This window comes from Echiichthys vipera (assembly GCF_963691815.1).
Source record: "Echiichthys vipera genome assembly, chromosome: 23".
NCBI classification, from domain to species: domain Eukaryota; kingdom Metazoa; phylum Chordata; class Actinopteri; order Perciformes; family Trachinidae; genus Echiichthys; species Echiichthys vipera.
Window position 1 is genome coordinate 2,912,770 of NC_139848.1, and position 26,211 is coordinate 2,938,980.

At 44.4% G+C, this 26,211-nt stretch overlaps 1 protein-coding gene across 8 annotated transcripts in view; it reads right to left on the reverse strand.

The window, feature by feature from the left end:
• Window positions 1-4,952: 4,952 nt before the first annotated feature.
• Window positions 4,953-26,211, reverse strand: part of tns1a (tensin 1a) — an 86,669-nt gene continuing 65,410 nt past the window's right edge. For 2 of the 8 annotated variants that reach the window (XM_083937882.1, XM_083937881.1), the window contains exons 18-35: window positions 17,535-19,214; window positions 16,567-16,647; window positions 16,045-16,208; window positions 15,726-15,870; window positions 12,586-12,660; window positions 11,553-11,579; window positions 11,160-11,235; window positions 10,497-11,047; window positions 10,323-10,409; window positions 9,936-10,064; window positions 9,623-9,718; window positions 9,470-9,547; window positions 9,303-9,374; window positions 9,030-9,056; window positions 8,547-8,715; window positions 8,390-8,458; window positions 8,258-8,287; window positions 4,953-8,138 (exon numbers count right to left, since the gene is read on the reverse strand). In XM_083937882.1, coding sequence (XP_083794008.1) covers window positions 8,009-8,138; window positions 8,258-8,287; window positions 8,390-8,458; window positions 8,547-8,715; window positions 9,030-9,056; window positions 9,303-9,374; window positions 9,470-9,547; window positions 9,623-9,718; window positions 9,936-10,064; window positions 10,323-10,409; window positions 10,497-11,047; window positions 11,160-11,235; window positions 11,553-11,579; window positions 12,586-12,660; window positions 15,726-15,870; window positions 16,045-16,208; window positions 16,567-16,647; window positions 17,535-19,214 — 3,686 coding nt within the window. In that variant the 3' untranslated portion in view covers window positions 4,953-8,008. The remainder of the gene's footprint in view (window positions 8,139-8,257; window positions 8,288-8,389; window positions 8,459-8,546; window positions 8,716-9,029; window positions 9,057-9,302; window positions 9,375-9,469; window positions 9,548-9,622; window positions 9,719-9,935; window positions 10,065-10,322; window positions 10,410-10,496; window positions 11,048-11,159; window positions 11,236-11,552; window positions 11,580-12,585; window positions 12,661-15,725; window positions 15,871-16,044; window positions 16,209-16,566; window positions 16,648-17,534; window positions 19,215-26,211) is intronic. The other 6 variants (XM_083937887.1, XM_083937886.1, XM_083937885.1 and 3 more) reach the window with 5 other exon arrangements.

The window sequence follows — 26,211 nt, forward strand, 5'->3', positions numbered from 1 at the left end:
GTGGAAGCCGAACTATCCCTTTTCTGTTGAACTTTTCCCCCAAAATTCAAATCACTTGGCCAATCACAGAAGATAATATGCCTTGTTAAAACTCTCAACGTGTCTCTGAAACCACAAAATAAGTGCAACGTCTGCATATATTTTTTGTGGCAGAGACAAGAGGAAACAGCCATCCTTATTCTGATCCTGGCGGGATGAAACCTGCTTGTTTTCTTCCAAATCTAACTCCATGCTTGACTGAGATGCCTCACAGTCTCCACTCAGTCTCGTAAAACTTGACCCTTCAAGAGCTGAATTGGCTTTGAATCCTCACACGACTCTGAATACGTCAGTGTGACAGATATGTGCGCTGATTAGTGCTAGTGATTAATGCACGCTAGTTGTTCCGTAGAGATTTCACACGAGCGTGAAGATAAAAAGGTGAGCTGTTGCGGGGACACGACAAGAGTCTAACATGGACTGTTGTGCAGCTTTGGTGGGAGAACAGCTGGCCGGCCTCTCTCTGAGCAACATGTGGATGTGAGGAGAAGGCCAGCGTATAGTTTCCACCCCTAATTAGGCCTGAACCCAGCACTGTTATCTTAAGGAAACCCTCTGTGAATGGGTCAAGCTACGGTTATGACAGGGGTTAGAGGTGTTTTCCGCAACAAATGGGCTAAATCAAACCTTGTCCTGTGAAGATTACCACTGGCAGAAACAGCATATACGCACAAGAGAACATCCCTGATGAGATTTTAATAATTTCCTTAAAGATTGCTCCTCCTCATCACCCTGACAAGATCATCTCATCATGGCTGTTTGGAGGCAGCAAAAAGGCAATTATGCATTTAGCGTCACTTGTAATAAGCACATGCTGCTCTGCTTTGTGCTTCGCTAGATACAGAAGATTAAACCTATCACTCCCATGTAATCAAGGAAATATCAAGTCCTCTTTGGGAGGTAAAAAAAACATGCAGGAGTAGGAGTGCAAACCAAAACAAGCAGGTTGATCTTTCCATTTGATAAGAGCGCAGTGGGAATTTTCCCTTATTTGAATATTTACAGTCCAGTAGCATCTGTGTGTGCAGGGGTCAGGTTTTTCCAAAGCCACTGAGTCGGTGTAGGAAGGTCAGACCTGGGTGAGATGCCTCTCTCACAGATGGTATACATTTCCACTGCACACTTTGGTTGATGTTTTGGCCATGTGTTGCATGAAAGTGATAAAAAAGAGGTGTCTGAGGATGAGTTTGACACTGAGATCACATCGTAGGGAAGGACAATTCTGAATTCATGCTATCCTCCTCACTCAAAGTATATTGTCATAACTACTAACAAACCTAACCAACTGTTGCATAAACATAACTGAGTAGTTCTGTTTCAACACATGAGCCACCAGGGGCGGAGTGGGACACAACAATCCACCGAGACAATTCGGACTGCACCGGCCCACAAAGGGCCCAACCCATCCCCTCCACCAGGACAAGGGGTGTCTCTGTGTGTGTGTGTGAAATGGTGCAGACGGTGATATGACGACACCGCCCCACTGAGGAGGAACTATAAAGAACTCAGTTCAAATGTTTTGCTAATTCGCAACAGTGTCAAAGCCTGAGCGAACCGTTTTCCTGTCAACTCACCTGCAGCAATAGTTGACACCTGGTTGTTTCGGTATAAATCCGTGATTTTTGACCATTTTGATGCACTCTCCTCCAGCATCTGATTCTTCTTCATTTTGGCCTTTTCAGCTCCTCCTTTCTCCTTTCTCTTCTTGCCCTCCATCAGGTTAACTCGCGGGAAATCTCCCGGTTGTCCCGATGGCCAATCCGCCCCTGTGAGCCACATGTTCATAACTGCGAATCATTGGTAAATGACCTAGTCTTTCATTTAGGTATAAGGACGTGTTAGATACTCCACAATTATCAGGATGAATTCCCATGGCATGTTGTACATGGATCAAAGGTACCCTGAAGATAAATCCTAAAGACTTTGGTGATCCCCTAATTCATGCACCTGTGGGTCACAATTGTCACCTATAAAGTCAAATATCTTGACATCTACCCGATGGATTGGCAACCTTTTGTATAGACATTCATGGTTCCCAGATGAGGTATCCTAAGACACTGCACTGCAAGCCTGACTACACAGTATGTAGACATTATCCGCTGGAGCTGCATGTGAGAACGCAAATGTCTAAATCACTTAGTCTGGGCATCAACAGACTTTACCTTGCCAGTAATGCCCTAGTACAAAGTCTGTGTAATCTCCATGTGTGGGAATTCAAAGTGAGTGGGAGTGTTGATGACGGTTATCATGTGGCTCGGAAGAAAAGAAACATACAAGAGGGAAGAAGGAGGGAGAATTACACAAATACGCTAGTGAAAATGTCTAACTGGAGAGATGACAAGATTGTTTTTGACCAAATTATGAACTGGCTACGTGACCGTGTTGTAATCTGCGTCATGTCCTGCTTCCTGTTCACCCCTCACCTAAACCAAACAGAGTACTTTCAATAAGAGAGAACGCATCAGACATGAACAATTACCAGTAGTGTTCTACGTGGGGAAGGGAAAACTGCGTGAACCACTACTTAAATAAATGTGTCAACTGCTATTTACCTCCTAAAAACGGCTCAAATCTGGAGACTGACAGATTGGAAATTCTTGTGTTTTAGTTGATGCGAAACGTGCTAAAAATGCATTGTCAGGTGTTTTTGAACCTTGGTCGATCAGAGGCCACAAACCTTTGATTGTTCTTTCTCTTGCCGCATGTTCTTTGGTGTAAAACAGCAAAGCACACCAACCTTTAGACTGGATGTCCTTCCAACGCTGCAGCTCACCTCCCAGCAGACTTCTTCAAAGAAGGTTTCAAAGCGGAGAGGCATCTGGTCCTGATTTTTTACTCGATGAATTGGACGTTGATCAAACCCCAAGCCACCCGGTATCAGTGTGGACGCTAACCGCTGTGCCACTGATCTGATGTTTGAACTTTGGCTGTGTTTTTATTGCCATGACAGATTATATGTTTTGAGTTTGCTTCGTTTTCTCTCTGTTTCGTGTTATTGAAACGCAAAACTTATTCCGCGCACAGGGGATCTCTTGTAAAAGAAAACTGTGCTGTCATTGGGATTTCCTTGTTCAAATAAAGGTGTCGAGTCAAATCAAATCAAATCCCAGTGGCCGCGGACATGCCTTCCCTTCACATTTGAGTGTGAATGTAAATGCAGTAGTGTCTACGAACTAAGCCCGAACCCAGCCAAGAGAGCCATGATGCACTCGGTGAGAGCGTACCTCCCTTACAGCTCATAATGTGCCGCGGCAAAGCAGAGAGCGACAGTGTGTGTGTGTAATTTGTCAGGGGGGAAGTGTGTCATGCATATTTGGGAGTTTGAACACCGTCTGCAGCCGTGAGAACCTCGCAGAGTTTTGATTATATTTCTTTATTGCCTGTCTCCGTCTCCCATGCCTCTGACTCTTGTTGGTCTCAGGCGTGGTGGGGTTCAGGCCTTAAACTTGGAATCGAGCACCGAACAAACAAACAGACTACTGGTTGGAGGGCAGCCGCGTTGACTCTGGATTTCCCCAAGTGGCTCAGTGGCGCGGCCACAAATACACACCTGTTATCAGTTTGCTTGTGCTTTTACTTCCTGGTTGTGGTTTAAAAACGTTTTGTGTCCAAATGAGCAATAGATAACAAATAAGAGCCTGGTCTCACCAAAAGGCGTGTGAATGACACGCTATTTCTTTCAAGCCATCTCGCGTATAATTACAACGTATTTAATGTTTTTTTGCGTGTCATTTCACGCCATTTAGTCTCAATAGACTTGTATTGTGCAGAGATGGTGTTGTCATTTGACACACAAATGTCATTGAGGGAAAACCCACGTGTGGCGGAGCTTTCTGTCAGAGGGTATTTTTTAAATCAATATTTCATGTGAAGGATGGCTGAAATGACGGGCGTTAAATGACACGCGGAAAGCTCAAATAGAAGTGTACGGGGAACTACGGGCGTTAAATGACACACGAAAAGCTTAATATGCGTAGACATGCACGCGAAAAGTCATGAAAAGTGGCGTGCTATTTATACGCCCTCCCATGAGACCACGTAGCAAATAACCACCTGAAGAAATGAACTAAATGACTTATTAAATAAATAGAATAAAACTAAATATAGAAAATGAGGCTTTAAGGCTCGACCTCAGATCAAATCATACAGAAAAATAGGAGGGCTGCCCAACTTTACATTTGAAACGACTGATTACTGATATTGTAATGTGCATACCGGTGTTTCCATAAACACATGCAGGAAAAGCCGCTGGCGCCTGAAAAAAAGTTTCAGACTTTAAAGATGAATTACTTTAGGACATTTTTCATTTGTTTCAACATGTGGCTTTTGTGCGTTCTGACCTCATCACCTGCAGCTGGGCTTAACAAACAATACACTATGTGTTTTAAATGCAAATAATTCACAGGAATAAAGTGATATTCCACAGGACTACACGCAGGGGGAAGTACAAACTAAACAGGCAGTAACTTGACAGTAAAATAACGTGGCAGGACGCAAAGGTGAGAAGGGGAGCGGGGGAGCCAGCGTTCACATGTGCCTTCAATTCAAAGTTTCGTACGCGAAGAAGGTTTTGATTTGGAAGGTTTTTGTTATGTAACGGAGACTATAACCTTGCTTTAATCTGAGGCAACCTCCCAACATGAGCGCGGCGTGTCGAGCGGCAGAAAGTCTTTAAATAAACTTCCCCAAGGTGTCACAAATCAACCCTAACGAGGTGATTTCTGCCCCGGAGCTGCACACCTGACAGAGGAGCTCAATGATTGAGGTTGACGCCGGAGAGCGAAGGAAGGAGTTAAATCATTTCACATGCAGTCTAAAAATAAGCTCCTGGCAGTAAAGTGGTGAATAGAGATGCTTATAAAACCTATTCATCCAGTGACAAGGACCAAATGAACACCCACGTAGCTCGCATGTAACTGATTTGTATTGCTTTAATGTTTTTTTTTCTCCTTAGGAACAGGTAAGCCATGACAATATAATGTAAATGATAAGCGCAAACCAAATCTGAGACCCTTTTGTACATTCATAGTATCACATTCATACAACAACAAGTCCCATATGTACATAGGGGTCACAGAAACCACTTGTTTTTCACTGGAACAAGGTAACGCTTGACTCAAAGCCAACAGGTAGAATGCATTTTTAGGTTATTATTGTTATTTATTTAGAGAACATTTATTTTTTTTGATCTTTTTCTCTCTCCAAATGGTTCAAAATGCTCATTTAAGTGCACCGTACATGTTCGCTTTCAATGAAGCGCCACCGCACGTTCCTCCTTCTGTTAACACTGACCATTAAACTGCCGTAATGCGATGACAATGAAACAAGACTTTTTTTAAAAACATGTCAGGAAAAAACAAACAAACAAAAAAAAGAATAAATAAGAATAAATAAATCAGTGACTTTTCGAGAGGCCCGGAGAAGACACCTTTGGCAGTCTGACAAGAGCTGCAGCTGCAGAGCTTTAGCATCACGGTGAGACACGTCTAAACTTCATTTACCTCCAGCAGTGACACCCATATGGAATTTTCTTTTGGTATTGTGAATGTAAGTGCTTTGTTTACACACTTCCAACTGGGGCACAGCAGACCTGTTCTCTCTTGAACGGGCGATGGAGGTTGGACACATTTTTGGAGCGTTGAGACACCAGTAAAAACAAATTAATAAAAAGTCCGTGCTTTCGTCATCTGCAGCTGAACGTCTCGCTGTATAAACCCAAGGGCCCCTGTGTACTCACATGACCAAGAAGACTCATTTGCGTGTGTGTCCCGGCTGGTTGAGCTTCCTCTAATCTGCCGCTAAAGCGTCGCGAGGTGTGTGGAGTGTGAAATGGAGTCGCGGTTGAATGTAAAAAAGCGGCATGCAGCCAGTCAGCATAGGTGTAAAGTGTTTGAATCTTTGGCAAAATTAAAATCGTAACTGTCATGGGTGCATACAGCTGTTTTCATATTGCATTTGAGGTCGGCATCGGAACTTTTTTCGTGCTTCCCTTTAGTTTCTAAAACGGGCACCTTAAGATCTACCGGCTACGTTTGCTTCTAGGGGTGCGTCCCTGCTGTCGAAACGCACCCGGATGCTTCTGTCCATGCAAGACGCTTCTATCTCACTCATGCCCTACCTCGTTCTGAGAGAACGCAAAGAAAATGAAAAACATGACAAGCCCAAAAACAAACATATACATGTACAAAGTAATGTACACCATATATTCAAACACATTTCAAAATCGTCTGACTTTGAAATCATTAGCCAAAATAAGTATATCTTTTTTTTCTCAACCCATTAGGTAATCTTCTTTATCTAGACTGTACAATATATGTATATATGAGTAATCATGAGGGACCAAAGCAACAAAAATAAATACTTTTTCGCTATGTCACCTTTCAAAGTAGTATATCTATGTACATTTATATCAATATCAATTTTCCTTAGCTTATCGTGAATGGTTGAGCGTGTGTTCAACGAGCAGGCATTTGCGCACAGTGTGTTTCTTTTTTTTTCTTCTTCTTCTTCTTCTTCGCCCCTAAAAGGTATCTAAATGTAAATTTTGACGACACTGTGGAAGGAAAAAACAAAGACTGGACTGTCCTTGGTACAGTGAAAGGTAACCCTGGCTCAAATGGACCAAACATAAACGTAAAAATAGAGCATCTCACCATCATGACTACTTCAACAATGGGTTGTCTACTTCTTTTCAGGACTCTTAAAAGAGTACAAAAATGTTGTCTATTTCATGCAGTCTTTGACAAGTCATAAACCTCAGTGTACGTGTCTGAAGGCTTTTAAGTCATTTTTAGCACACAGCATAGAATGTTTTCAGTGATGTTGAATGTAGCTATGAGGGAGGGTGCAATCTGGGACAACAACATGCATAAAGAACAGTGCATAGGTCCAGGTCATTGGGCCAGTCCCTGGTGATTTCCAGTGTGTTCAGTGGCAGCGTCTATCAACAGATCCACTACTGCAAGCAGTTGGTAATGGGGGGCAGGGTCCAAGCCTAAAGGGGTGGCGCCATCTTGTGGACAAACAGTCTGTCTCTCTCCGTTTGCCATGCGATCAGGAGCTGATTTCAGAAATCCAATACGTTTTGTGAGAGAGAGAGAGAGAGAGGGAGGGAGGGATCAGGCTTGGACCGGATGCCGAGGTGATGCAAGTGTGCACTGACACAAAGTGCGGTGACCGTAGCGTGGCGTTTTTTTTTTAAAAAGTCTGGTTTGCTATGCGCAGTTTCGATCAGTCATTGTTTCACTGCAGAGCCCTTTCCAACACACAACAGACCTGGAAATGACCACTCTAAGGATTTCACAATGATTTTTTTTGTGGAAGGTAGAAGAACCAAGCTTAAAGATCAAGCTAACATGCATAAGGTCTTCAGACACTGTTTTGCTAAAAGCCATCAAGGCCAACTTTTTTCCTGAAGACAAGTTCAAGAAGAAACCGTATTTCTTTTCTTTTTTTTTTTTCTTTTTTTTTGTTCAACACTTCATCTTTTGAAAAGAGGAAATAATAATGGCTTAATAGCTACGTCATTCTTGCACTTGTATTGCAACTACCTTTGGTAAATCAATCAACAAAAAACGACAACAGAAAACCCTGAAACATACGAGTCCTCACGTGTTCCTCGACTGAACTTAGCATTGTTCCTTTAGTCTTTAGCCAGCGCTTTATCCTAGCACAGGTTCCCCTGTTAGTACATTTTCTCCCTTCGATGGCCTCCGTGTTTGTGACGTTCACAGCTCCACACTACACATCCTCTAGTGCCACTCTGGATCCACACCGAAATCCTTCAAACAGAGACTCTTCCGAAAAAGACCAAGACAAACCAGCAAGGCAGAGAGAAAAAGAGAGAATGGAAACAGAAACAAACCAACAGGAAACAGAAAATAAGGACATCATCGAGTCCTGGCCAAAAATGCACCAATGATGATGGAAGATTTCAAAATGGCCGCTGCCATTTGAACGTCGGGGGGTTTCACCGCTTCATCATTTTGGAAGCGAAGCTGACGATGGCGGAGGCGGGCTGATCTGGGTCCAGCTCAGCGAACAGGTGGCTGACGTTGTCTGTTGTGCTTCCTTGTTTCCTCGCCACGAATCCAAAAAGCCTGGTGAGATTGAGAAGTTCAGTATGTTTGTGATATTCTAGCAACACGATAATCTGAGAGATGAAGTCTGAGATGTATAAAACACATATTTATCCCAACTATAAAGTATCTAAACTTACTTCACGGAGCCACCTCCTTCTTTGCCCCATCTATGGAAAGAGAACACAATTAAATAAAAAGAATCAAACAATCATAAAATACTTTTCTGTTATTGATATTGGGATGAGAGAACGCGTCTTGTGGTTTCTTACTTTCTGTCCTGGGGATCGGTGTCACAGTAGGTGACTGTGTTGATGGGATAGTGTCGCCTGAAGAAAAGTCTGCAGCAAGAGAATACCGTTACCGTTAACGTTAGAAATAACAAGCAAAGGGAACGTCAGGAGTGCTGGTCTCTGCGTGTGAACTCACTTCCTCTGGCTGTCGGTGAGTGTGATGCCCTGTGTGGACACTTTGAAGTGAACGGTGGTGGCTTCAGGCAGTGGATTGGTCGCCATTGTCTGACTGATCGCCTTGGCGATGGCCTGAGGCCCCGTGAGAGACTCCATGTCCACAGAGTTGATGTAGAGAACATTGCACGCTGGAGGAAAACAATACAGAGGCACTGTTAAAAACGACACAAGAGGAAAACAATATGCATGCAGTTTAATGTAACGGGATGGTGTGTGTGAAAATGAAGACTGATGAGGTATTGAGGTTTCTCATGCACCGCACGGTTGAACTGACTGTGGATATATTGTGCATGCATTTCAACTTTCATTTAAAGGCTCATTTGCTCTCAGATGCAAATACAAAATGGAGGAATAACTGTAACTCTATGGAAGCGCTGTTTCTGTGAGAGCAGGCGTCACCACATTCACATGCAGACAAAGTGCATGAAGCAGCAGTATTTACCATGAGCGTCCTCAGGAACCTTCTGAACTGTAAGGTAAGGGTGTGAGCAAAGGCACTGATTAATGAAAGGTTTGATGTAGATGTATAGATGCTCAAAATTACAATTGCTCTGTTCTTTAATGGTTTTAAAGGTCAATTTAAGAGTTTAAACTGTCTAATCCGTACTCTGGCTCCTACATTACTACTACTCATCGATAAAGTCCCCATAACTCTGTTAAAATAATATCCATGGATGCTTTCTTCAAAGTGACCATGTGAGAAAAACATGTCTACCTGCTCCCGGCTTCAGAAGTTCAACAACTGGATCGGTAGGTGTGGCGAGTTCCAACGCCTCTTCATTTGGGTCTGCGAGGAAAGATCACAGCAAACAAATTACAACAAACGAACAGCTGTTTAAATTCCAATTAACATTTATCTCTCAACAAGAGGGTGAAGCTGACCTTTGGCGGGGATCATCAGCTTACAGGGCAGAGCCAGCGGAGTCATGGAGTGTTGGTAAACCAGAGCCGACAGACAACCTACGAGCACAAAGGACCGCCTCTGTTAAACTGGATCCATCTGAGATCAAATGAAAGGCTTCGCTGTTAACTCACCGAAGTAGGGCTCATTGGGACAACCCTTCAGACGGACACCTTTGGGACTCGTCTCGATCAGGAAGTGCCTCACCAGCTCATTTGTCATGTCCCCAACTGGAAAACAATATATAGACAGAGCAGGTTTGTTTTAGTTCAAAAGTTAGATATTAAACTTTTACTTTTCGTAACCAGTGGCTATAAGTGTCAAAGTAAAACGTACAAACAAGTAGAAGTACAAGTTAATATAAAATGGGTATATATAAATAAAATAGTATGTCTAAATTGTACTCATGCTACAGAGCTTGTGTAAATGTAAAGCCCGTCTCTGCACCTTTTTTGTTCTGTTGGATGGTTGGTGGGGGGCAGGCCACCTTCATGGCCAGGCCGTAGGCTCCGCGGAAGGAGTGGCTGTCCCTTATGATGAAGGCCCCTGGCTCCCTGTCCTTCAACAGATTGATGGCTGAAGGAAGGAGCGAGGAGGAGAGCGAGGAGGCGACACGAGGAGGAGAAGAAGGAGCAGGAACATGGAGTGATTGGAAAGGATGAGGCAGCAAAGGAAATGAGCAGAGGAAAACGGAGTCATTGATCAATGGATGAGAAACAGAGGGGCAAAGAAGATGAAAGGAGAATACACAATCAAGTGTTGTTATAACTATTATTTACTCTTTCACTCAGCGCTAGATAAATTCATATTGGTGGGTTGTTTGAAAGCCCTCACCCTGCTCTCTGGTGATGTCTGGCTTGTACCAGAACTTGGAGGTGTCCTGGACGAACTTGACATTCATCTTAATGTCTGGATAACCATCTGTTTGGACCAAAGAGACAAATGGTAACCGAAGAAGACACAAACACTCTGTGAGATAAACTATCATGCCGTGCTTCTGCGTCTCACCATATATGGACTTTGAGACGTCTGGCAGCGTGTGTGTGCCAGACAGGTTTGGCGTGCTGCCACCGCTGGCCGGTGTGGGCGTCAGGTTCTTGTTGTCCATCCTCTCTGCGTCTCCGCTGGACATGTGCCTCTTCTCCGGCAGCTGTGGGGAGACGGGGAACGCAGGTGTAGAGGGCGGTTGGGCGCTCCCCTGACGAGAAGCTGCCCCCAGCTCATCGGGCGTGCTGTGGCCGCTCACCGCTGTGCGGCGGCCCATCAAGGGGCTGGGAGGCACCCCCGTGGCTGCTGTCTTTCGGCCAATCAGAGGGCTGGAGGGGACACCGGATGGAGTACCGTGTCTGGCCAATGAGGGGCTGGCTTGACCCAGGCGTCTTTGGAGTGCGGGGCTCGGCGGCGTGTTGGTGGCCACTGTGCGGTGGAGGGTGTTGGGGCTGCCGGGGACGGTGTGGACGCCCATGATGTTGACCTGGGAGCCCTCGGGGGAGGCGGGTCTGTGAGGGTAGGAGGGAACAGGGCTGTGCGGGGCACTGTCTGAAGAACCAATCCTCCTTCTGCAGACAAAAAAAACCCCTTAAATACTTACTTTTTAAAGATGGTGCTCACCTATTGCAGATACACAATGAATCTACACACGAAATGATACACAATAGTAACTGGACTCACCCATCAGCGCTGTGGAGGGGACTGCTGGAGGAGAGAGGGAACGGTTGTGGTCTGTAGTCCCCAAAACTGCGATTATCTGAAGATCACACAGACAGAAACACACACACACGTCTCAGTTTAATGTGTCATTTGACTTCTTTTGTCCAGAACCAAATGGGATGCAGTTATCAGGCGTCGGACCCCAAAACAACAAGTTGAAATAGCAGAAATAGGAAAATATTCAAATTTCATTCCTAATACCACAAACATTCAGTAGAAATCTGGGATGCAGAACTGAAAAGGAAAACTTTTGGTTGCAGTGAAACACTAAAAAAAAAGAAAAAGGCTCCGAGGTCAGGAGACGGTGACGGTGTTGGGGTGCAGAGACGTTTGTTGCCACAGAAATACCCTTACCTTGCTCTCCGTCATTAGAATCAGAGTCTGACAGCAAGAAAAGATAGAAAGCAAGAGAAGAAGAGATGTGTGGAAGAGGAGGAGACAAGGAGGACACATTTGAGCGCAAAGACAGAACTGTGTGAGCACTGAAAGGAGTGTAAACAGCTTTGAGCAGCAGAGGGCAGCACACACTAACCACCACAGTGTGAAAGCCAATGTGGGCTCACTCTGCTACAGGATGACATAATGCAGTGGTGCTGATCTTCCAGCGTTTATCCTCTTAAGACGCTACACGTGAGACATTTTGACTCATGGATATCACCATGAAACATTAAGCCGTTTATCTTTTAGATTACAGTTCTTAATCTTATGCTTCAATCATTCATTATCTTATTAAATTGGGCCTTATTTGCATAAATTCAAGGAACAGAAATGAAAAACCAAGCTATTTCTTGTTTCATTTTGTGCAAATATTGTAGCAAATGTTTTTTACAAACAGGGTTTTGGATACCTCTTGTTATTACTCCATAAATCAGAAAATACAGCTGTTAAAAAAAATCACTTTTGGCCATGTTTTTAAGTGTTCAGAATATAGATCGTAATGAAACTGGAAGGTTTAGTGTGAGTGCTACTGAGGTAAGGTTTCTGGCTCAGAGTGAGAAAAAACTCATTTCAAGAAACGCTCTTCAAAGATATTCAGTCTGTATATCAGTACTCTGAACACGTTTGTCTGACTATTTACAGACACAATAGCCTGAAAGCCGACATGTTATGGAAGCAAACGATTCTCTTTATTGCAGATGTATGGTGTTAACACTGAGTGGGTATCTTTGGACACTTTATCAACAAGAGAAAGAAAAAAGCTGCTTGTCAAGACGTTTAAATCAAAATCAAACAAGTTAAAAATGGGTTAAAAACACCCAGAGTGAGTATACGTCTGTATTGCACCTTTAAAACATTCTGGATAATAACTGGATCACCCAACGGAAAATGTACAGGACATTTACTCAAATAAAGACGATTTTTTGATATTTTATGTGTGTAAACTGACCTGATCCACCTTGGTGATGGGGCTTCAGTCCCAGAGCTGACAGAGGAGTCTTGGCCAATCCTAGAGGAGAGCGAGCTGCAGGGGAAAAGGCACAGAGAGAAAGAGGGATGTAAAGGAATGATACAACAAAACATACACAACCAAACATACACAACAAAACACACACGACAGTGACGACGGTGAGATGAGGATTGTACAAACAAGCCGTGCAAGGATGTAAACTGACAAATGTAAGGCATGACGAGACACAAGTCTTGACTTTAGCATCAATACAATGCTACACAAGGTCCAAGAACACATGTAAACAAAAAGAATAAAGAATACAACAGGTGCACTCATGGAAAAACGGGATTATTTGACGTGTAAATGTCAGTTATCACCTTAAAAACAACAATATAACCAATGACGAATCTGTGACCCTGAACAAGCTGTAGCTGAAAACGAGCCAATGAGGATCCATTCACAAACCAAAAGCTGGAAGAGTTATAGCATGCTGCTACTCAAACAAGGACTGGATCCAGGTTAGATTGTGGCCGGATGAGTCAACAGCACTGATTAAAGGTTGAAGATGGGTTATATTCATTTTGGCATGCGTTGCGGAAGAGACACGTGAAAGTCGAAGAGTTATTTCCAAACTGAGATGCCAGAAAATGGTCAACTTGTTGTCAAAGTAATGTAAAGTGGTATATTGCATACTTTATATAGACTAGAATCTCTATACTGCAGGTAATGGAAATGAACTCTTCATTTTCATTAAGCCTCCACTTACACAAGAATCCAGATCAATAGCATGACAGGGATTGGGAACAAGTGCCCACTTAAAGTGAGCATGAAGAGGGGTGAGGAGGGGGAGTTGGATATGAAGGTTTGTGCCACAGAGCACATTCTTACTGCAACAGCTGTGTGTGTTCAGGGCTGACTGCAGGAGAGGGGGGGCAGGGCTGGTTTACAAAAGTATCCTCACTGTCAAACAAACATGCTGAACAGGGCGGTCGGTGTCTGGAAGTCTGATAGATAAGTCTCGAGGGGTTCGGTCAAATTGTTCATATCTAGAAAACTGGTGCAACGAGAATCCAACATACCCGAGGACACAGGGCTACAGACGGGACGGTGGTCATGCAACACTGGTCTGAAATCGTCTTTTAAATATTGCGGGGGACAAGAAATACTTCTATCATATGCTCTGGTGCTGCAGTGACGGATTGCAAGTGCATGACGATGTTTTTCCACTACAGTCCAGCGTCCATATTTCTACTGATTTGATGAAGTATACATATTTGAAATAAACAGATGATAGAAATGGAGAAAAGAGAATTAGAGGAGAACATACAGTAGTTATAGAAAGTCCTTTCACTCCTCTTTACATGTGTCCTCTCTAAATTTGCTTTCCCGGAAAAACACACGACAGCATGACAAACTATCTCCTCTTGTCATTCAAAAACAGGATTTGCACCTGCTTTGGGCTGTTGTTGGTTTTAAAGTCATGCAACACTTCATGTGTTTCCTGAAGCAAATGCAAAATTTGTTTTCGAGTGCTGTGAAAACTGCAGTAGCATTTAGATTTATATCTGTATGTGTGTGTTAAAATATTATCTTCTAACATATGAATATCATGTATTAACTTCAGATGCTTGGCTCGCAAATATTTTTCTGTAAGTAAATTAGTTTTTGGAAGTGAGCTGTGGGCTCTCATGTCGCCCCTGAACACAGAATGACCCGCCCTATGCAAAACACGGAGGGCCACTGACTGCAGCATGTACATGTAGATCTTCCAAACCCCTCTGCGCCCTCAGTGCGCTGCACGTCCCTCTCTCGCTTGCTCTTTAACCCAAGACAGTGATGAATCAAACCATCACCTCCATGCTGCTCTTGCTGTTCTTGTCTGCAACTTTGAGCAAGTACGTCTTCATCGAGAGGTCTGTAACCTGGCATGAAGCTCAGACGTACTGTCGGTTGTTTCACACAGACCTGGCTCCTATCAGTAATGCGCATGACACAAAGCGTCTGCGGTTGCTTGTTGGAGACACTGATGAGTACATCTGGATGGGACTGGAAAGGAATTCTACAGACCCTGAGAAATGGAGGTGGTCAGGAGGTGCGGCCGTGTCCAAATTTTTCTGGGCGAGCAGTCAGCCCAATAACCGCCCATATGAAGACTACGGCATTATGGGTGACTACATGTGGCACGATGCAACTGCATACTATTATAACCCTTTCGTGTGCTACAGTGTGATCGTGGTGAGGGAGAAAAGGACTTGGGAGGGTGCTTTGAATTACTGTAGGAAGAATCACCGTGACCTGGCCAGCGTGGCGTCGGACACGGAGATGCTGCTGATACAGAAGGAGTTAAACAAAAATGCCACCACAGCGCACGTCTGGATTGGCTTGCACTTCTTCCCCGGAGGCTGGCTGTGGGTGGACGGACAGCCTCTGGATTATGAGGCCTGGGGTCAGGAGGGAAAGCCTGAATGTCCTGAAGTGAAGATGAAGTGTGCAGCCATGCAGGGGACGGGAGGGACGCAGAGTAACAACGGTACCAACTCTACACTGTTCACTAATGCTGCAGCAGGGATGGGGGCAGATCCAGCAGGACATTATGGAGTGAAAACTTCAGCAGTGGATCAGCAGTATATAGATGAAGGTGATGAACCTGCAGGTGTCATAGAAAGTGCATGGGAGGCTCGTGACTGCGTGGAGAGACACCATTTTATTTGCTATTAAGAGTTTAACATGTAGTACCATTAGTTAGTATTTATTAATTAGTTTGATTTGTTTTAGTTGAACTTAAACTGCAGTTTTGATTGTTAATTTGTTTTATTTTGTAGATTTTTTTTAAAGGTTTATACCTTTTATTTTTTGTGTGAACATGTGTTTTTGTGCTGTATTTTATAATTTTGCTTCTGTGTTGAAACATTGTACTAAACTAAATAAAAATGTATGAAATAATAAGCTCCATCAAATAAAAACGCATTTCTTTTGGTTGATCTCGTTGTGAAGTTCTTTCCTGTCTTTTCTTTCCCAATCTTTCCACAAACCAAATCATTTTTTATCAATTGAAAAAAAAGACCAAAGAGAGGTCAAAGGTCAGTGTTTAGAGAATTTTAGAGCGCCCCCCAAGTCTGCAGGCAGGGTGAACCTACACATGTTGAAGTAAGGAGTCTGTGGTGACACAGGGAAGCTGGGGGTCTGGGGGGAATTCTCACCACCGCTTCCGAAGGCGGGACTGTTGGCAAACCCGTCTGTATCGTCGTCCTCGAACGCCTCACGGTAGCTGTGCATGGGACCCTGGAAGAGATGAAGAAGGACGATATCGGACACATGTGCCAGAAAAGTCAAATTTGCATGTTTCCAAATCCCGACACAGGCCGGTAAATGGTAAAAAAACACTGCCACGCTCACAAAACAAAACACCTGTGATCTGCAATACTTATTGACTGGTATCACACAACTAAAACTGACCTCTCTGGGTCTTCCTCCTGGGTTTAGAGCCAGATTGTGGGCGAAGTCCGGTGAATCCATCATTTGCGTGTTATCATGGCTGCTGTGGTACTGACCCTCACTGGTGGTCCGGCGCCGACCCGTCTCCTGCGTCACTTCTGGGGTCATTCCTCTAGAACGAACCCCTGAAACACCCAAAAATAGTTTCAGTAGCTATATAATAAAAACAGCTTTTTATACCGTGGTATTATTTAGCATGTTTATGAGAAGCTACACCTTCAAAAGTGTAAAAGCAACCTACACACGGAAATATAGAACAATGTTGTTTATTAGGAGAGAGCCAGGCAGAGAGAAAGAGTTATGCAGAGAAGTGAAGGGAATAAAAGCAGCAAATAGAGCAGAAACAGGAATTCATGAAAAGTGATGAAGAAAGTAATCATAAAATATCTTAAAATAATCTTGAAAATGGTTAGGAGGCAAGGAGAGATTAAAAAAAATGCAGAAAATAAGTCAGAAAATAAAGGCGAGGGAAAATGGACAAACCAGAGAAGGAAAAGGAGCGGTGGCGGTCAGATTGTTGCGATGTCATGCTTTCACTGATGCCCCGAATACGAGCGTTGTACTCTGTTCCAGGGGCAGGGAGGTCAGGGTGGTGGATAAAGGGCAGGAGGTGGAGGAGAAAGGTGGAGGAGTAAGGTGAGGGAGGTGCAGTGGAGGAAGCAAAATGGTGGGAGGAGTTTTCCATACAGCGGAGAGATGGATTGAACAGAAGAGGAGAAGAAATGTCAGAACAGAAATGGATCTTATGAAAATGAAAAAAATATAAAATGAGGTGGAAACTTGTTCATAGTCCTATTAGATTGCATTACTGCAAGATGAAATTATGTTTCATTACTACAGGGTTCAAAAATGGTTAAAACAAATAGGATTAATTTGCAACTTTGGTCCACTGGGAGGCGCTTGGGAGCACCCACATGGTTTCACATAGAAGTAAATATGGATTCGGACAATGCATGGAAGCTGGAGCCTCTGAACGCTTGCCTATTCTTACTCTCATACCATCTCCACTCTCACCAGCTCTGCTTTATTACAGCTGCAGGGCTAATTTTATAAGTACGAGTCATTCCTCTGGCACGGCACCCCCATGATGGATCTGTAACAGGAACTGCTGAAAGCTGCACTGCTCATGTACCGCATGGTGCTCGAGACTTAAGATTCCTCCAGTTAAAGTTGAATCTTGACTATATAAACTGAAAACAGCACGGTGATAGACAAGATAGACAGAAATCTTGTCCAATCCAGTAAGCTGTGTCTGTCGTTTGGATGCACATATTGCTTATGTATCATTTTGAAGACCATACAATCTTGGTCTATTTAAAAAACAATAACAGCACATTACAGCCTAATACTTTCAAATCATACGGTACTACTGTAGATTCATTTTAATATTTTCAATTCAATGCATTCTCCTGTTCATCTTCCTAATTTTCGTCAACAACTCTAAGCCTTACCGGCGATGCGGTGAGCCACCAGGCCCTCCAAATTAAGTGTCTCCTCCTCTGCATCTTGTTCCCTTGGCAAGGATGAAGAAGATGTATCCTTGGGCTGGGGGGTGAGTGCGGGTAGAGGAGAGGAAGAGGCACTGTAGCCTGGATAAGGAGATGAGCCCTGCAGGTCTGGGGAGTGGGATGAGCCGCCTCCTGGGTACGAGTTTGCAGGCTTCACTGGAACCTGCTGGTTGAAAGTAGGGGAGGGATCTGTAGGGTAATGGTGGGCTGCGTTGCGTGTGTGGAGGTAGGGCTCTGGGGTATGTGTTGGGGTTGTGTTTTGGTAGCCGGCGTTGGACCTCTGGGGAGAATAGACCGGCGACTCAATCACAGGGCTCTGGTTGGCCAACGTTGAGACTCTTCCAGTCGACCGCAGGAGCTGAGGAGAAGAGCTGTTGACAGACCCTGAGTTGTTGTAACCATGGATGGCAGAGTCTGCTTGGTATGAGGGTCTTGCAAGGGTCTGTGAGAAGGGCACCTGGGATGAACTGATACTGTTCTCCCCAGGAGGTGCACTGTTGGACTTGGACATATGGGAGTTGATTGGGTCCAGGTCGAGCATGAGCATGTTGAGCGCCTCAATGGACTGCTCGATGTCCCGCTGTGTCGCTGAGGTGGGGAAGTGGGGCAAGCTGTGGGTTGACTGAAGAGGAGGGCCAAATGGATCATCTGGGAGGCTATACTGGTGCCAGGTGTTGAGACCTCTTTGAACAGCCTCCCGACTACTTGTGCTCCTCTCTGGGGCCCTGGGCATCAGTTTAGGGTTGGTCTCAGGGCTGCTTTCTGGCGGATTCCCAAAGGACTGTGAACGGTACATCCCTCCTCCGTTCTCGTAATTGTTGTATCCCCCCTGTGGCGATGCAGAGTCCACAGACCTTTCTTGCATCGCCGTGGGCGTTTGTATTCCATGCACAGGCATCTCGCTCAACTTTTCCCCAAGAACAACTCTCTCAAGGTAGGGTCCGTCGTTCTGCCTGCTTGTTGGTGTCTGCGATTGGTAGTAGAGGTCAGCCGGTGTCGCCTGGCCCTCTAAGGAAGAGAGCGTGCCCAAGCTGTCCACACTGTTGCCCTCTTGGCTATTGGGCAGCTCGTCGTCTAGAATATCTGTCTCACGCTCATCCGCTGGAGGAGCGCCAATTAGCCTGGTGTGGCCCCCGTTGACGTGCACCTGTGCTGGAACAAGGTGTCGGACACCTCCTCCTGGGCTGGTGGACGTGGACAGGTAGACTTGTCGTTGGTGACTTGGTGCCTCGAGGCCGCTCAGAAGCTGGTCGAGCTCTCTTTTCTCCTGCGGGCTGAGCTGTGGGTGGGTCGCTGTTGGGTTGTTGTGGTTCACGGCGCCCTGCACAGACTGGCTGTGCTCATCAGTACGATCAGTCTTGACAGATGCAGTAGAGTTGCCTGAGTCGCTGCTCACAGAGAGGGTGTGGTCAACAGCAGGGAGGGAGGCGTGGCCAGTCACAGGAAGAGTCTGGTCAGTTGTTTGGAGGGGATGGCTGGGGTGTTGTAACAGGTTCTCTGCATTGGTCAGGGACTTTCCATGGACTGGGAGGCCGTTGATGGTGACAACTCCCTCCAGGGAGTCTTTCTTGCGGACCCGGGCATATAGGCTTCCATCAAGTGGACCTTGGGTGTGAATAGCATCTGAAACAGATGTAAAGAAACATACAGTATTATCCTTTTTGAACCCTAGATGATTCAGATGTATACAAATCCTGTTTTTGGTGAGTCAAGTAATCTTGAATTCATAGATACACAAAATGGTTTAATTAGGTTTCACTGGCTCTACTCATCTAGTCACATTTGTACAGGACAGGATCCCTCACATCACATGCACAGTGACCCCCCTCTGCACTCGTCTTTTTTGACCCTAAGGTTCAGCAAGTAGCCCAGCCACAAGCAACACAGCCCCTCTAGCTCTATTAATAGCCAATTTGCAGTGCTAAAACCTCTGTCACGTTGCGTCAGTGCAGGCCCACATGGTCTGACGTGAACTGGGGCGGCTCCTGTCCAACACACTGAAACAGCTGGTCTCAGCGAGCCAAAGCGAGGAGCTGCAGTGCCAGTTTGAAAGCCCAGAGCCGGACTGGGAGAGGATGTCTTCAAATTGATTTCTGGCTGCTGAATCATGCTGGCAAAGTCAGACCGATTGCCTACATGCTGCACAATCAAAGTATCCACTGAATTCTTCCACAGGAATATGTAAAACGTTTTAAGATCTGTTTTTGGTGTATTTAGTTTGAGGCAAATGGACAAGGGCAATTTCATCTCAACTTAAGAACTGAACCGAATTATTTTGGGTGTAGTTCAAACAAAATAACGAAGAGTAACTTTTAAAACAGTCCGTAAGTTTGCCATGTAGTCTCTCAATTTCAGGAAAAGTTCAAAACTCATTTCCTGGCAACAGCAATTAAAAACATTAAGCATATGGAAAATTCAGCATCTGTTTATAGCATGGGAAGTGTGCAGAAACTCATTTGACATTTCTTCTTGCTCATGTTATTTGAAGGTCCTTTTTCAAAAAGTCATAGTGCAACCATGGGGAAAAATACAGAAAAGGTTTGAAAAAAGTAACTAAACTAATTTGTGGCACATAACAAATGAACGGTCAGATACAGTACTGCAATTCACACACAAGGACACTATTTGAAACTGTAAAATACTGAACTTGCTTCCATGAAATGCAACAACCACACGTGCAGCAGCTCATTCTGTGCGAGCACTTATGCTTACAAGAAGAAAGTAATACACCAATACTGGCTTCCCGTATCCAGTATCCAGTATCCAGTATCCAGTATACATTTCGGAAATGATACACAACGTTTACATGGCCGCGGCTGGCTCGTATGTGGGATATTTGAATTTGAGCGACCCCCGGGGACAGATGGTGAATCACTCGGGCCACAGCTATTTCAAAACCCATGTCAACAACAACTTCCAGGCACAGTAGCAACAAGAACGAGAGGGCAGGCGAGGAAGTAGTAAACACAGTTTGTCTCTGTGGTTGTTTTTTAATGATGACACGGGATAAACATAATGAGAGTACAAACAAACTTTTCTTTCTTGTCCATAGTGTGATAAAAGTAGGCAACCATTGTTCCAAATCCTGGATACTGAAATCACAATTACATATCTATGCATCAAACTCAGTGGAAACACTCTCCTTACCTGTACTGTACTGTAGGTAAAACCTCTGAAGTGTTACTTCATTCTTCCCAAACCACTCTAGAAAAGATTATACATGTCCTCTCCTTCAGCCAACTAGACAGCAAAGAGCCACATTTCGGTCTATACAGTCCTGTTCAGTCCTCCAGTTGCCGCTCAGTGACTGAACTTTCTGCCTCTGGGCTTCTTCTCTCACTCTCCCTGTCCTCTCTGATTCATGTCCTCTCATCACCCAACATGTGCTTTATTGGAGTGAGGCGGGACCGTACCACTGAAGCTGCGGAAAGGGGTGAGCTGGCACTCTAGGATGATCTGTGACTTTTTTTCCCGGCAGCGGGGGAGGGACCACTGCCACCACCACCTCCCAGCTGCCCGTGAAGTGACTTCGTTTCACATAAACTACAACTCCCACGCCATCTGTTTGACTGCAGCTCCCCTGCCTGGTGATGTCATCAGAGGGGATCCCCTCACTCAGGGTCACCCCTTCCCCCCAGTATTAATGCACGACATAAACCCTTAATAACTGGATTGTATTACCTTTTAAAGGCTTGGATGTAAATAATCTGTGTTCTTCAAGAGAACTGTGGTTTCAATTTTCCACCAGCTGAGCTCCATCCGTCTCTCTCACCCTGACTTTAAGCAGAATAGGGAATGCCCTTGTTCTAGTTCATAAAAGATGATCTTTTAGTGCTCTGTGGCAAACTGACTTAAATTTACCAGGGTGACACTTTTTCCAGCTGCTGTTTAACCCCTTCCTGAGTTTAAACCAAGGGAGCGGACACTGCTGTGTATGACATGTGATGGCTCTTAGTGGGAAGAAAGAAACTAAAAGTGCACGAAGCAACCGTTTTTGGGTAAGAGGCCCAAGATGTTGCTGCGGTATGGTAATTGTATTACCAGAAAACATTTTGATTTACTTTGGATTTGGTGTCTCAGTTTGGTGCCTGAAATGTTTCCATGAAAACACCAACCTAAAATCTGTCTGTTTGACCAATCAGCAGGCAAACGATTGTCTTTTAATGAGAAAAAAGGTGAAATTGCTGATCTTGGTTAAATGTATGCCAACAGGATAAAGTGGAGACGGAAACGTCACAGGCGTGACTGACTCACAGGTCAAGTATGAATGTTTCTGGAGTGAGTCTCACCTCTTTTAACACCTTCCTTGCTATTTTCTCTCTCACCAACAGGAAAGAAGAGGCCCGTGACTTTGATGTAGTCCTCTTGACCAAGTAAAGAACGGAAGTGCCAAACAACCTACTAAACAAGAGTTACAAGGTCACAACCCTTACATTTGCCCCACACTCATGGCATGTGCATAAGCTGGGTGAAATGAGTACACGTCACTACAACTACATATGCACACATACTTTGTGCTTATACGATGGCAGCAGAGGAGACTGGAGTTGAGAGAGTTGACCAAGAGATGAGCAGCTTGTCTCCAAATTCTAACCTTTGAGGAAGCCAGTGTTTCCTTTTAAGATGACTTTGGTCTCCCCAAGTTAAAGGTTGAATATGGAGAATGAGCAGAACACCGCCATCTAGTGTCTCAAGATCGTAGTCGCAACAACAAAACATAATTCCAGCAGTCGGGTTGCCATGTTAGTTGCCCAGTAGCCTACGGGAGACCGGAGTTTGTTTGAGTCTGTTTGAACCCATCACCTCCGGCCAATAGCACCATAAAAACAAGTATTGCAGAGGAGTTTGACTGACAGTTACCGTTAAGTAAGCAGCTAAGTAAACATCAAAGTTAGCTTGCCGATCAAGAAGAAACGTAGCCATTCCGGCATTAGTTTTAAAGCTGTTGAACTCCTTTATTTCAGTCCATGGAGTGAATGCTCGGCCTATATTGACTCTGGTTTTTTCCCATCTCCAGTCATCCCAGCCCCTTCGCTGAGGCTCTGAAGCTGCTGCAGGATTTGCAAACTCCAGTTGAACCAGTGCCGGCCTACAGTAGCTGCACCCGACAACAGACAACCCTGGCAACCCGCAACACCCAACATTATTGGCTTCTACGATGTAAACAGAGCCTGACAGAAAGTCATTGTCAAACCTGTCCAAAAATGTTTTAAATATTAATCCAGACTAAATGTATTACTTTATTGAAAAGCAATACTTTCATTCTGTCCCCCCCCGGTGGGTGTATTATTTAAAAAAAATATATAAAGCTTTTAATAAAGATTGTACATATTCAACCTTTAAGGAGGATCAAACTCTGAAGCCAACATGGTTGAGGGCTCCTTAAAGTGCTCCAAAAAAATTGAGCAATACAAGATCAAAAGCTCCAAGCTCTTAATTTGACTTTGCGTTCAAGTATGAACACTGTGATCCAGGTATGAATCGAGTGTGAGGACAAACCAAAAGCATCTAATGACCCTGAATCACCGACTGTACAGTATAGCATCAGTGTCAGAGAGCGTCACATCTGAGCAGCAGCCTGGTAGAAAATCCAGTGACTGGCACAAACAAGCATCTTTCCGTCTGAAGAGAACTAATGCCTTTCTTCTGGTGTTGATAAATATCTGCAGCAGACCCCAAATTAGATCGGTTGAGTCACCAACGCACCGAAGAGCTAACAACTTGTTTCCTACCGCGGTAAACGAGTGTAACATGCTGTTCTCTCTACTTCAAAAGACAAAGCCTTGCTTACCACTGCTCATTTACCAATTCAATTACATGCACATCAAGAAGACTTCGTACATAAAGTACTAAAAATGTTTTTGACTAATGCTTATTAAATGAAGCATCTAAACAGGGCCTTTCAACAATTCAGCCCTAATGTCAGTCTCCCTCTCACTCACACACACACACACACCTGTCCATCCCCTATGTTCTCTCATGCGACAGTGAAAAGTGCCAGTGAAAGTGCCAGAGGCATTGCACGTACAGCACAGTACACACACACACACACACACACACACACACACACACACACACACACACACACACACACACACACACACACACACACACACACACACACACACACACACACACACACACACACACACACACACACACACACACACACACACACACACACACACTCAGCACCTGCTTCTTGGTTGTATTCTCTGAAGTGTTCGCTTGAGTGTCTCATTGCCCCATCGCAGACTTGGAGGCCATTAAAAAGCCATTTAAACATCTGTGGCCAATGGTTTATTATAAATAGACAATGTGCTACAACCACTGTTATTGCTGTTTCAAATGTGCCAGCTGGGACGGGGATTATATCCATAGTTAGTACATCTCAGATTAACAAGCTGAGTGATTGAGGCGGCACATTTGTCAACGCACCTATAAAGCAATGAGAACATGGGTGGTAGGCCATTTTAGGGCTGGACACTGTAGTGGAATGTGATGATTCATACTTTATAAATGACTCCATGGGTTCTTGGGGTATAAACGTGTGTTGGGTTAGCGCTGGATGGGGAAAGTCAGAAGTAGGAGAAGGATCATCGCCCTCATGAAAGAAAAACACGAGTGACACGGTTGAAATGTTTCCCTTTTTAAACCACCTAACCCTCTCACATAAGAGGTTTAACCCACTCAGTTTAATATGTCTTTATAATGATTATTTTAACATAATCATAACATTTAAGCATTCAGTCAGCTTCAAAACACTGAAGTCCAAAAGACCAAAATAAGTCCCAAGGATCAGGTTCCTCAGGACTGTGTTCACATCAGCATCAGAAATACTTCAATAATCCCAGAGGGAAATTGTTTAAGCACCACCTTTATTGTCCCTGCATATTCATATAGTTTTATGTAGACGCCATTTTTTATAGTAACATTTATATGTTGTAATTTTTGGCAATTTCTAATAGTAGATTGTCCCTGAACTGCCACCTATTGATCCTAAATGTGTATTAATTGTATATAGTGATTGGTCATTTTCAAAATCCCCCACCAACTATGGGGGCGGCAGTAGCTCAGTCCATAGGTGACTTGGCTGGGAACCGGAGGGTCAGCGGCTCAAGTCCCTGTGTGAACCATGAATGGAGCGTGGACTGGTGGCTGGAGAGGTGCCAGTTCATCTCCTGGGCACTGTCGAGGTGCTATTGAGCAAGGCATCGAACTCCCAACTGCTCGGGGCGCTGGTCACTGGCAGCCCCCTCGCTCTAACATCTCTCCATTAATTGCATGTATACAGGTCCTGTTTGTGCATGTGTGTGTATTTCGGGCCTGTGTGTGTGTAACATGATTAATAATAATAGAGTGAAAAAAATCGAATTTCCCTGTTGCAGGATTAATAAAGTAATTCTTCTTCTTCTTCTTCTTCAACTGGTTTGGGTTGGATTCGACCTTTGGGTTCTCTTATGAGCTGCTTTATAAGTTTCCATGGGCGGTGGAAACCAGCTCGACTCTCTCATAGGGGTCACGGTGACCTTATAAAAAGGACCAAACCCATCTCTACAAAACGCAGACACTTATACGTAAATATAGAAACACACCTAAAGTTTACATGTATAATTATAACGGCCCCATGATGGCCATCTCACCCGAGTCCGCAATCACAGTTTTATTGGATATGGTGTATGATTTCATGTATGTTTATAAATGCATATGTGCACGCACATACATACAGATATCTACAGTAAAAGCTATTCAGAGAGAGGGGAGCTGACGTGCTAGAGAGGTCTCTTTGGAGTTGGGAGAAGATCTGGGGGTCAGGAGGAAAACGGGTGTGCGAGTGTGAGAGCAGTAAAACTGGGAGGATGGGAAAAGGGAAGCATCCTGCTCGGAAGAGGCTGAGATGACAAAGATTTAAAGAGCCAACATGAATTAAAGACACAATGTACCAATACGAAACTTCAAAGAGCAGGATGAGAGTGGTGCACTGCCAAATAACGTCCCTCTGAGATTATTTGCAGTATTTGGAGATCTTAAATGCCTGTATTCTCAGTTGCTTACATGTACGAATAGAAACACTGACATGCAGCGGCAGACATGTACATGCACTGACATCTACACACATAGTGTTTGGGTATTTCTCCGCAAGATGTGACATTCACCTAGACAGCTTTCATATCCCCGTGATGACAGCTGGTCTGCATGCCAGCAGCGGGTGACTGGCTTTAACTGATGGGAAAAACATCCTTGTTAAGCCATTCAGTCCTGTTTCTGTCTTCAAACTGGTTTTAAGAGAGTTTTTTTGGAGTCTCTTGTTGATTTTAGGGCAATACTCAGATACTTCCATTTCCAAGAGCTACACCCAGTCAAAGGCCGATGTGACAGTCCATCAGTGAAAAAGGTGTCATGGTTGGTGTACTGTATCAGTGAGCGGTCGTGGTCGGTTTTATATTTGCCATGTCTGCCTCTCTGTCCGACTGTCCAGCTGTCACAGTTTGAGCTAATGTGATGTGGCTGTATCAGTGTCTGTCTCCATGATTGCTTACCGGGTGATGTCATCCACCCGCCTGTCATCTGAGTGTCGTAAAAAACTATCCCTCCGACTGTCCGTATTTCTGACTGACAA